The sequence below is a fragment of the Falco punctatus genome (genome assembly GCF_963210335.1).
Source record: "Falco punctatus genome assembly, chromosome: 11".
Classification (NCBI taxonomy): domain Eukaryota; kingdom Metazoa; phylum Chordata; class Aves; order Falconiformes; family Falconidae; genus Falco; species Falco punctatus.
Window position 1 is genome coordinate 26,150,015 of NC_137591.1, and position 13,282 is coordinate 26,163,296.

At 40.7% G+C, this 13,282-nt stretch overlaps 1 protein-coding gene across 6 annotated transcripts in view; it reads right to left on the minus strand.

Annotated features, from left to right (window-relative positions):
- TEDC1 (tubulin epsilon and delta complex 1) overlaps positions 1-13,282 on the minus strand; it is a 73,576-nt gene that overhangs the window by 15,741 nt on the left and 44,553 nt on the right. For 3 of the 6 annotated variants that reach the window (XM_080406775.1, XM_080406774.1, XM_080406777.1), the window contains 2 exons: positions 9,054-9,140; positions 5,899-6,111 (listed from right to left, as the gene is read on the minus strand). The exons of 1 other annotated variant lie outside the window; for it this stretch is intronic. In XM_080406775.1, coding sequence (XP_080262901.1) covers positions 5,899-6,111; positions 9,054-9,140 — 300 coding nt within the window. The remainder of the gene's footprint in view (positions 1-5,898; positions 6,112-9,053; positions 9,141-13,282) is intronic. 2 more of the 6 variants (XM_080406779.1, XM_080406776.1) reach the window with 1 other exon arrangement.

Genomic DNA, 13,282 nt, shown 5'->3' on the forward strand with positions numbered 1-13,282 from the left:
TTCACACAGTGCAGAAAACAATGAGCCTTCTTATTTCCCTCACCCACACGCATACACTGCACCAAGTTTTTATTTTCATGCAGGTTAGTCACATAGCATGGCCACCAAGCACTAGCAGTGGCTACTAGGGTACCCACAGCTCCTCCTGCTCCCCTCCAGTTCCTTATGAGGCATATAGAAAAAAACTGTGGAAGTGTACTTGTTTGGATAGATAAAATTCAACTCAACTTCAGTAAGAAAAAACAAAAAAAAAACCAACCCAAACCAGAAGGATGTAGGACTATGTTTCAGCATCAGCCTCTGGAGCTGCTTCCCTACTTCAAATAGTAAAGCCTTACACCAAAGTGCATCAAAAATGATTCAGTCTTTTATAAATGTAAGATCCTTACAAAAAAAAAAATCCCCTTTTATTAGACTCTACAAGGTTTCCAGCAGTGTGCTGTGATGAGCTGGTAGTGGCAAAAAGTCTGAGTGAAGCACAGGACTCTTGGGATGGAATGAAAGCCTCTCTACATTTCAGTCCCCACCATCCGCACTTGATGGGGTGTCCCAGACCATTCCTGCCACCACCACTGACCACCCCTGCACCTACCCTCTCCCTAACAAGAGAAAACAAAACATCCTTGTCCCATACAGCCCCTTCCCAACACATTAAAATTCCAAAGGGCATTTCTTTTGAAACGGGCAGCCTTGCATCCCCTCAGCCCTACCAAGGACGCAGGTGCAATGGTTTGGGAAGGTTAGACGTTACTGAACAGAAGGGGAGGTGACTGATCAGGAGAAAAACACAGAAATAAAGACAAAATGCAGGTTTCAGCATGCTCTTCCACCATCATTACAACCTCTTGAAGCGTCGGCTCTGGGTACTCCAGGCATAACATGAGCCAAGCACGCAAGCACAGCCACCACCATTTCTAGAGAGGACTGTGGTGTGGAAATCGCGTATTTAAGCTCAGATTAATGGCTCTAAACCTTTCTGGGCCACGCTTAACAGGGGCATGCATGAGCAAGCTCCATCCCATCATACTGCCATCTCAGAGGCATCTGGCTTGCTTTCAAATGCTAGTCAACACAGAGGATCACAAAATACAATACCCCAAATTTAACAAAAGCCCAGTATGGCGTGAGCATTTATGTGATGAAAACTGAAATGATCACCATTTGAAGTCAAATACTCTGCATTCCAGCTTGTGGATGCCAAATGTTTAAACAGACTGAAATCAAATCCCCCTTTCAAATAGAGAGGTAAATAACAGGGAATATTCAGAAAGGAAAAAAGCAAACAAGCAAACAAGTTCTCTTCTGGAATTAGGAGATTTCATCTTTTACAGTCAAGTTTGTTTCTAAGAGGAGAAACATTTTTAAAGCTTAACTATTTCACTCAACTTTTTGATCATTTACAAATCCCCGAAGTGTCAAAGAAATGGTAATTATTTGCCCAGTACTGCATGGAAAAGAACAAAGCTAACAATAAGAAAGCCACATATTCAGATCACACCTCTGTCATATGCCTTTTCTCCTCCAAGATACTGAACACATTGCTGCCTAGAGATGGATATCAGTTAAAATGTCGCATTAATCAGGGTTTCACAAATCACCCAAATCCCATGGCAACATTCAGATGTCTTCTAGTGAATGTCCCTGAAAGCGGAAATGGTTTCAGGGTCATTCTAAGCACATAACCAAAGAAAGAGCAGAGGCAGGCAGAAACAAACAAAAAAAAAAATAAGGAAAGAAAGAAAGAAAGAAGCAAAAGAAAAGGAGCAAAATAAGTTGCTGAATTTTAAAAAACTTTGATAATTTTAACTACCAGAATCACAGTGTGCAAATGATCAAGCTTGCAACAAATAGACACATAAACCCTAACCCCACATCCTGAATAACAAGCAGCTGTGTACAGCGGTACAAACCAGGCACTGTGGCACAGCAATGACTGTAACACACCTGAAATATTTCTATCCAAAATAAATCAATCCATCGCAAGTGAGAGACTTCCAGATTTTCAAGCCCAAGCCACAGTCTTAGAGCACAACCAACTCTTCTTCAGCCAACCCTGACAGATGTTTGCATAACCTGTTTTGTGCAGGGTCTGCACACAAAAAAAAGTATGATTTTTTTCCTTAGTATCTAATTTGAATGTCTGTGTTGCAGTTTACATCCAGTCTTGTCCCATTCATTGAGGACATGGGGAAAAAAATAAAAATCTTTCCCCCAGAGAAAACTTCTTCATATCCAAAGAACCATATACCTCAGCTCAGTCTTTCCATTTTTAACATAAAGACGTTATGTTCCAGACTTACGATGACTTTCGTTTTTCTCGTCTGGACTCTCCCCAGTTTCTCTTCTGAATTATGATGCTCAAAACTGGATGTAAAGGAAGAGAAACTGTACCTTGTTATATCGAGGTTCACTCTAACCCAGCAGTATGTCTGACAGTCTTCAATAGCAAACAGCTAGGGAATAAGTTTAGGACCAGACAAACATGGAACAATACCTCACTAGAAGACACAACTTCCTGAACTCCAGTAGTTTGCGACTGAAGGACTTTCCTGACCAGAGAATACTTTCCGTATTTCTTGCTTAACAATGGTTTCATTCTTCATTAATTTGCCCAGTAATTCCCTCAAGGTTCACCCATCATGAAAAGGAGCATCAGAAGCGTGATGCCCCTCTTCATTCTCTCCTCTTTTACCTAGGCAGGGGCTTCTTGTAGTAGATTTCCTCACAGAGAAACCCTTTCACAGCTTGGGTCACCATTGCTTCCCATCCCTGTGCCTTTTCAGCTCAACTTTTTTTTTTTTTTTTTTAAGTTATGCTGGGACCAGAACAGCACACAGCATTCCAGGAACAGATGGGAATATTTTGGTTTGCTTTCTTCTGCTTTCCTAACAATTCTTAGGATTCAGTTCACTGTTTCTGACCACTGACATTTCCACAGAACCACTGTTATAACCCCAAGAGCTCATTCACATGCTATAACAGTCATATTAAACATGTAAAATTATGATTCTCCCTTCAGATGCATTTTGCCAGATTTACCTCCACGCAATATTATCTGACATTCTACCACTTCACTACTCAGTATAAAGACCCTCAACAATCTTTTGCTGTTGTCCTTCACGTGCTCTCAGGGATTTAGTCTCATCTTAAAACTTGGGCATCTTGCTATGCACCTCCTTTCCCAGAGCAGTTACACACATGCTGTGCAGCACAGGCCCCCAAGGCTCCAGGGGTGACCCCCTCCCCAAACCAATGACAGCCACTGCCTCTCTGCTTCCTGCTCTGCTGTGTGCTTGAGGGTAAGAGAAAGACAGACAGGTGGGCAGTTTATCTTTGTGGAGAATTTTTAGGGACTTTATCAAACGCCATTTATAAATGCAATTAAACAACGTCAATCCAACCTCCCTTGCCCACACACTCACCAGTCCCTTCAAAAAGCTCCAACCGATTTTATATTCATGATTCCTCTCTGCAAAACTCGTACTGTCTCTTCCCCAATATATCGCATTTCATCACGTGCCCTCCATTCTGTTCTTCAGAACAGTTTCTACTCGGTTGCCTGGCACAAACATCAGGCCTACTGGTAACAACAGACATAATTACTCTGTGGATTATCACATTTGTTGTGAAGTACAAGGTAGTAGGCACAAGAGCTGTAATAAACTGTACTGTCCCTCAGCCGGGCACAATTGTGAGAGCCAAGATAATTTCCAGATGTCTCAGTATCACAAGAGATAATGACCACTTTAGCTACTGCTGGATCTCTTCTCTTCGTTTGACTAAAAAAAATATATAGAAGGAAAGATTTGATAAGCTTATTTCTCCAGGGGAAAGACTGAAGGGGGCAGAAACATACAATTGATAGAGGAGCCTGCATTCAGCAAGCATCCTGACTGGGGAGAAAAGACGGACTGCGGGCAGAAAGCATCACATAAGCAGCAACACTACTCAAAGCAAAGGCTGATATAAAAAGGATTGATGGAGAGTCATCTGACCCCCAGCATTCCAAAAGCTGTCATGTAGCATTACAAAACAATTCTGTTCCAGGGCACATAGAAGAGGAGGCACTTGTGATAAACCATCCTTTTAAGAGCACACTTAAGATGCACTGCATTTGTTACCCACAGTCATAAACTCGCATGACATTCAGTGAATCTCAGAACACTGGAATTTGACCGACCATCATTCAAATCCAATCAAAGCATCTATTTCAAAGTACAATGAAGAATTCATCAGTTAATATTTTTGGACTTCATGTCCAAATTTAAGCATAAAACAACCTTCAGTGTGATTGTTATATAATATTTAACAGCATTATGTTGATACATATAAGAGGAGTCAGAGTATATCTTGCTTTGGAAATCATGCATTGGGAATTTTATTTTTAGAATTCAATGTCTGATTTGTCCTGCAACAGTCATGCCCATTTTGCCAAAAAAGCGACCAAATCTGAAGATGCTAGAGACCTGCCTAGTCCAGCACCCCACCACTGACAGTGACCGACAAGTGCCTAGAGAAGACTGTGTAAGATGAAAGCAAATACACAGAGGTACTTCCTCGGAATATTCCCCCAACCTGCAATGATTTGTACTCGTGCAATTACTTAAGTTTGTAATTTGTATCTGTATATTTGATAATCTTTGCTGGATTTCATCTTCCAAGAATGTGTCCAACAGATTTCAAATTCATGTACACTGGTTATATCCACAGTGCCCTGTCGGAAGAAGTTCTGTACCCTGTGTGAAGCAGCATGGCAGCTCCTTGTGCCTGTCCCTATCCAACTGATCCCAATTAGTTTCTTATCCTTACAGTGGAAGAGAACAATTAGCTCTCACACACTTTTCCCATGCCAGATCCTTTTGAACTCTTGGGCAAAGAGTTGATCTGACTTGTCAGATCTCTTGATCTGACAACCTGCCACTTTTCATTTTGTCAAATGATCTATAATCCTATCTAAAATAACCCAACAAACCAAAAGAAACAAAAAAACAAATCAAAAAATGCCTCTCCTTAGTTAATACAGGCGTAAAATTGCAATACAGCATTTTTGTTACTGCTTTACCTGCCCCACCTGTTTCTTTCACTTTTTCTGCATCCACAGGTTTCATAGATTCCCTGGTACCCTTCTTTTTTCTTGATGCCTGAAAAAATCACTAGCTTTCATGCCTTCATCTTCATCGTATTTTCTTTTGGCAGTATGTTAATATTCACATTCACCTTTTACATCTACATCAACAGCTCCTCTATTTATGCCCCAACCGCCCCCTCTGGGTGCTTCCCAGTGTCTCCCCATCCCTATGCCAGTGAACACCATGTACGCTTCCTTCGTATCACCTGTTTTCCTCTGCAGCCAGCCTCCCACAGCCAGTCTGTTCTTCCACCAGATCTTCTGCTTAGTCCCTTCTCTCACTTCACAAGCTTGAAATCCTTCTTTTTCCTCCCCCCATCAGACATTTCAAAGACTACTAACTCAGTGAAAGATGACAAGCTCTGGCCTCTCCCACCCTCCCGTCCCTGCAAATATCTATCTATATTTTTCTCACTATAACCATTACTGATGCTTTCAACCTGCTGCCTCTGTCCCCTCCGGGGGCTGCCATGATTTCCTTTTTCTCTCCTCTCCTCCCCTATCCTTTGATGACTTCCCTTCCAAAAGAACACTTACTTTGTTTCAGCATGCTGCCTCCCTGGGAGAGATGCCTACTTTGTGTTTGAAAGAGTACCTGGGATGCTGTGGGCATAAACAGACAAGTAACTGCAGATCTGTCATCAAGATTTCAGCAAGGTTGACACAGCAGCAACAGGGAAGCTGCCCTAGGATGGGCCATAGTGATAACACTAAAAAATACAGGAACTTAAAAGTCAGTAATGATCCAAGAATGCCACCCAAAGCCTTACCTTCTCACACCATGCAGCCTTTCGACGAGTTACAAGCTTATGCAGTTGGTCACGGAAAGTCATTAGATCTCTGGATAATCTGTCAATTTGCCCAGTCAGACTGTCAGCCCAGGGACAGCACAAGGTCGCCTTTGGCAGCCTGCTTTTCTCTACATGAGCATCCCGGGACTCACACTTTTTTCCCTCTTCAGCCATATTATCTAACACAGTTTCCTAAAGGAAAACAACAATGAAAGTTACTTTTCAGCAGAAGCTAAAGTGCTTCCCCCACACACACACATCTTCCTGGTAGTTCATAACTAGGAATTCACTGCTGCCATCTCAGTGTACAGTTGCTCTACAATTTCAGTTATTTTAAGATATAACCCCCTCAGTTCACTAACATATTTCTAAGTTAACAGAAAACTTATGCTGCTAACCTAGCTTATTTTAGAAAGGACTGCATACTGTCAGCTACTCTCCACTGCACTAAAGGATAATAAAGTAGCACTCACGGTACAGAGATCATCAGTACTGCAGAAGCTCCAGATACGCCCTTTCCCCTCAAACTCTGAGGCTGAATGCACTTCTATGATCTTTTGCAACAAAGTGATGTCCAGGAAGGAGGCACATGCTTGCATTGTTCAGAAGAGCCTCATGTGCTACATAGCACCGTAAGCTGCAACACCCACAGGCTCTCCCGTGTCCATCCTCTACAAGTTGAGGAACCCTAAGAGATCTCTGCTCCAGGCTGGTCAGGAGCTCTGTCAGCTCTCTTTGACCATGGCCACCTAGCTGGGTCTATAATTAATTCTGCAACTACCTTCAGAGATAGCAACAATTATCCAAAATACTAAAAAAAATGCCAAATAACTTTGGGGTCCTTGAAACGCATGTACCTATAAACCGTGGTGCACAGATTATGCAGAAACACAGTTTTCAAGCCAGGGTAGCAGAGCATAATTAAAGGACCCAGGCTTCCTCGCTCAAAGAATATTAAATATTTATTTCCATATTCTTATCAAGGCGACATTAAATAGGAGAGGTCATAATCTCTTTTAAGGACATAATTTGCATTCAGTATTATCTTTAGAAACTTGAGAAGTCATGTGAAAACAGTGTGAGGGAATTCAGCAGTTGAGCAGCATGGTCTACACACAGGCAAGAAAAAACCAGATGCATAATTACTGGCTTAGCAGCAACACTGCTGGAGGAGACGTCAGAAAACCAGAAGTCACCAACGTCACACTGTTAAAGTCAAGTACCATTTTAGAAAGTATAAACACAAATCTCTGTGATAGAAGAGTGCTGACTGTAGCACTGACATACAGGTGAGGCACCTGAAGTCAAACACAGACACATGGGAGAGAAAGTCACATACGAGAGCAGCAGCAACCAGCAGAAGCTTGAATGAATGGCCTACAAGGAGACAGAGAGAACCAGCTTTGTTTAGGCTAGAAACATGGACTGGGAAGGCAGTGACATGCTAACAACCTTCACTTCTATGAAGATCATTATAAAGAGGATAGGAATGCCCCCCTCCTTCTCTCTCCTCTCTGCAGGTAGGTTAAAAACTCTGGCTTTATTCACAGCAAGAGATTTTTAGGCTTATACAATACACAGCTTTGTAAAACAGCAAAAGACACCCTTACAAAACCTCCTTCTCAGCAAGCATCAGCATTGCAAATTGGCACAAAACAGCACTGAGGCCAGCAGCTCATGCTGACCAAAAGCCCAGCTCATGACAATGCAGACATGTTCTGGGCACCAACCAGCTAACAAACTGCATGGAAATAAAACAAAGCTGTTTTGGGGTTTTGGGAAGTTTTGTTTGTTTGTGGGGGTTTAGGGTTTTGCTCTGTTTTTATTTGAAATTCATTAAATGACAGAATTTTAAAGTAACATTACTGGAGTCACTCCAGTTGCTGTAGTTACGTCATGCTCTATCATGTTCCTGCCCATAACCATCAGGAAGACCCAGCAGCAGCTATGCAAGAATCAACCTGATCCACCAGATCAGCATGCAAAGCATAAGCTAAAGGGAAAAAGAAAACTATTGTACCTAAAAGCACATCTCATTCCCATACATCTTACAGAATCCAGGAACAACCACCATCAGCAGCAAAACAAAAGAAAGGCAAATTTGCCATCCAGCCTACTGAACGATTTAAAAAGATGTGCTCCTCAGTTTTTTTGCAAGTATTTCTTTAGGACGTAACTCCAGGAAGCACACTAATACTTTCAACAGTCCCCACACTGTTCAACACGTCAGAAGGAAATGGTGGTGGATACCCTGAAATGCCGTAACACTTGCATTTACATTTTGCCTGTTTGGAGCCAGGTTTATGCTCGTGTTGATGTTTTCCGAATAACCAGAAGATGGTAGACATGAAGAGCAAAACCCACTATAAAATTAGTGACAATCTCAATGGCTTTGCATTGGAAGCACTCTTCAAGACAGGTAATTTTACTCCTTTGCCTTGCTTTTAGTGCAGAACAAGGCATATGGATAATTAACAGTCAACTCACTGATTCTCAAAATTTCGTAAACTCATATGGCTAATGTGGTGCTCTAAAAAATTATTTTCAGCAACTGTGAACGGGCAAAAGTTGTAGAGAGAAGTGAGATGGATGGTACCGTTTACACTCACTTGAGAAATCGCAAGATGCACAGAGAAAGGCTTATTGATTTTCTTATGATCATTCAACACAGTTCAAGGGGAAATTGGCAATTTCAACACACTATTTGATTGGGAAAAATGAAGATGTTTTCAGTATCAGCTGCTCGCAAATTTAGTTGTTCTCAAGTCTGCAATAAAGCTTAGAGGCCCTATTCTGAAAAGCCATTTAATTTTAAGAAAACGTACAATTGCTATGTTTAAAAAACATTTAAGAGATGAAGATCAGACATTTTCATTTGTGTTAACTATATGAAATTCTGCCACTCTGTGCTGCAATTCCTCAGCTTAGCTGGGTGAGCCTGACTGAAGAAAACAGAGAGATGAGGAAGAACTAAGAAAACATTCCTTACTTTACCAAAGGCTTTTTTCCTTTTTCTCAGGTGCTGTTAAACAGCTGGTTTGCAGCGTTTACTTTTGTGGGAAGGGGCCTTTGGAAGTGATCAGCTGTGTTAGAGTCAAAAAGCTGCACCCTTCAAAATCAGTTTGATGCATTACCATCCACTGCCAATACACTGGTTCCAGTTGCTTCCACTCCAGAAAGGCTTCTAGTTGCATGGTTTCAGACTCCAGAAGCTGTAAGAGCTAGAGGAAAGGAGACAAAGGAAAGAAAATCAGGTAACATTGCTCACCTGTGACCTAAATGAAAATGTGTTTGGTCTGAAGTATAAAAAGAACGTCAGTGGTACACAGGGTAACACAGGGTTACTTTACAAGAATACTGTAAAAGCAGCTGTGGAAGTGTGATGTGAAACACCTTCCCCAGGATCACCAACTTACTCCTCACCTCACATGTACAAAGACCATCAGCTTTTATATACATAAATGAGTTTCCATACTGTTTTGAGGAATCAAAGAGCCATAATTCTGATATATTAAGGCCTAGATGCATGACCACCTTCAAATCTTCTATGCTTCTTGACTATAACAATAAGCTATGTTTCTCCAAGAGTATTTTTTTCCATCTATACATTCACTCACATTTATCAAGGCTGTAAGGTCTAAACACCTTCTCTTCCAGGTCATAGACAGCCTTCTCTCAGGTAAAACTTACACAGTTGGGCTTTGACTGGGTCTCCTCATATTCAACAGTAATGACCCCAACTGCGATATACAGGTACCTCTACTACTCCAACATATCTCCTTCTCATGCTGCTCCCACACCTGTAAAAACTCAGAACTCCGGTATCTCCAGTCCTCTCTACCTCCTCCCCCAAAACCTTTCATCCCTTCTTCAGATCACTCAAACTGAGATGATCTCTGATGCTCCAAAACAGCACAGAAGTTGTCCCTCTAAGAAGCGTTATATATTTTATAAATTGTCTGATCTGCTGCATGAGGAATCCCTCCCTCTGAGAGCACATGAAGGATAAAGGTTATGTTCTAGCTAAAGGAATTGTAAATTTTTCATGAATATATACGTAACACATATATGCACACATGTATATGGAGAAAGAGACGTTCCAAGACTAAATATTTATAAATCAGTAAAACAAAAGTTCTTGGAAAGAATGATAGATGAGCAAACTAGGTATAAATCAGAGCTTACCAGCTGTAACAATTTCAGTACTGGCCATGTACTGCCATAATGAATAATTTTAACACCAACTGATGCCAAAGGCAACTTTTTAAGATGACACACAAATAGTGTATGATCTCAAAGAGAATGAGAAGGACCAGATCAGTACCAGTTAAACCCACCTTATACAGAAAAATATCTGCTAACTTTGTTGGGTTTAGTTACTTACTACATAAAATATAATTTAAGTAACTGTGAAGCATGAGTTGACTTTGCAATTTTATTCTACAGATATAACTTGAAGATAAAGAAATCAAATAAAGGAATGCATTTTGCAAGAGTAACTGCTGGAAATTATAAGCAGTTTGCTCTAAAACACTGCTGGATCCAAAATACAATTATTACACGTTTGTTCGCACAACTGACATTTGGCATTATGCTTAATGACTCTGCTAGTTTCAAGCTCAGCTGGTATATATAAAAGGTGGAAGAATGGGTTTGTCTCCTTTTTTCTTCTCTTCTTTTTTTCATAGGTATATCTACAGCACAAACTGCTTACGTTATGAGATCTGGTGCTGCCAATAAAACCCAGCCAAGAAGTTGATTAAATATTCAGGCAACAGTGAAGTTACTTGATTTTAAAGTAGCTTTGTAATGTGGTCATGAGGTGTGTGTGATTGCAGTATGAACACGTCTTGTGACAGCTAAAGAGAGATGAAGGTTGAAATGGGGAGCTTTTCATTCTAAGCCTAAAAAAAAATCTTAGTAAAAACCATAGTCACCATCTTTACTTTTAGTCTCACTAGAGGAGCTCCCGAACATTAAAAGCACCATATGCCACTTGCTTTCACACCACAACTGAAAGGATATGGTTCCGAAACTTCACAAACCTGTAAATAATCTGTTGGAGTTAACTGACCTTAACAGCAATCAAAGTTTTCTGAGCAGTCTCCTAACCTCGAGCCTTCCAGGATCTTTGGTATTTTAGGGGGGGTTTTGTTGCCCTTTTTTTTTTTTTTTTTAAAAAAAAAAAGCCTGCTCCATTAGTTATGCAAAACATGAACAGCTCAGTTGAAAGCATTCATCTGATTCACCTACTTATTGCATCCTCACCTTTTACTAAAGCATTACCACGCTCGGAAATACCCACAACTGTGTGCTAGATTGTTTCCGTCATATATCAGCAATAGACTGACTACACTGCTCATCCTAGGAGGACAGTTTTCAACCTCGCTGGAATGCGCGGTGACAGCCTTAGGCAGCCTGCAATAGCCAACATTGGAGTTTCTGCCCTGAGGGACTTAAGGCACTGCTCCTGGACGCCAACATTCTCTGCCATCCAATATATGGACCTTGCAAGACTCTTGATGTTATTGCAGCATGGAGAATAAAGCAGAACACAATAAAAACTAATGTACTACAAATATCCTTGAGATACCTTAGCAAAAACCATAAAAGCAAATAAATGTTCAAGGCAAGGACGGGACAAGAGATTGTATGTCTGCATGCCATGAATTTGGTCACAAGGACAGTCTCCATATGACCCAGGGGTGACAGGCTTTCACTCAGGCATACCTGTACTTAGCGAATGAACAGCTATTTGTATCAGCCAGCTTCCTTCTCCCAACCTCATCTTTTACTCAAGCTTCTCACAAGCATCTATTGTTCTTTAACTAAAATACACATTTTGTGACTTGGAGGTCAATGGTGTACACCTTCTCAGGTCACTCATTGCAGTCACACCTCAGCTGGTACTACAGCTGTAACTGCAATTGTGGAAATCAAAGCCCAAATTGTACCTCTGCATTTTCCCCAAATACAGTACCTTTTCTAACTTACTAATAACAGCAGTTCACACAGAGATCCCTTTATATGTGATGAGCAGTACCACTTCCACTGATACATAAACCTCTCAAAATGCAAAAGAAATTCACAAGTTGCAACTAAAGCTGCCTGCTCATTTTCAGTGACCTAAGGACCAAGATGTTGCCATGCCTTTGAAGTTTAAAGACTAACATCTGCAGAAGAGCATAAATTTTGTCTGATGAACAAAGTGAAGCAGCAAGTCAAAAATGTACCCCATGTGAATATCTAAGTGATACTTAGGGATAACGCATGAAAACTGTCTTTCCCTCCACACGAAATTAAAAAGGAAATCCATTTCCTTCATTCTTCTGGAGGAAGTTATTGCTCTAAAATACTTAACACTGTGCAGAAAAGTAATGACAAATTCAAATTGCTAATCTCTGTGGAGAAGTTATCCCATAATGAATGCCGAGAGCAAACACTTTGCAGTAACAACTTCTGTAAACCATTGTGAAGAAACCATCACTGGTGCGAATGACTTGCAACAGCTTTGTTATAGTGGCTAAACTGTGCTTAACTGAGCTGTCTCAGAGTAGGATGCCAGGAAACCTCAGAGTGATGCAGAAGAATGCAAACTCTGTAAAGAATGTGCCTTGCTCCCTCTGACATGCGGCTGTGATCTCCAAAGCCAAACATCCAGCTTCAAACACGGCTCACAGACCTCAGGAAGCTCTTCTGGGAACTTCAGCTGCAAAAGTCCAAGGTGACATCATCATCTTGGTGGTTTTAGATAACCAAGAAGAGGCCAAAGTTGAGTCCTCTGTTATCCACAAATCTAACTTGCATCAAAATCATTATTTAAACATCTTTGTAATTACTTTTTCTGTTGAGATATTAGTCTTTTTCATATTATTTACTAGCATATTGCTAAGTTCATTGATGCCTGTAGACTGTTACAGAAATCAATATTTAATAATTTGCAGCATAATGCATCCTTTTCATAGGCTCAGTTCCAGAGAGTTCACTGCAACAAGTATTTAAACTCTGGTGCCCACAGATCATAATTCAACTACCGCATCACTGGCAAAGTATTTTTAATCAAAACCTGCTCTGCCTAAATATTCAGAAAATCAGCCTATTGTCAAGACAAAAAATGGTCTTTCAGCAATTAATTATGTTTCTTGGCTCAGAGACAAAATACTGCCGATTCATCACCTATTCATGTATGACTGTAGATAGAAAACTTGCACCGGACTCCAGATCACTGCAAATCTCACTCCAAATGCAAATATCTCTGAAGTACGACTAAACGCTTGAGACAGGGTTGGCTTAGTGTGAAAGCTTATATGACAAAACTATCAAGAGACTATTTCATATTTTTATTCAATCGGAAATTGCTTTA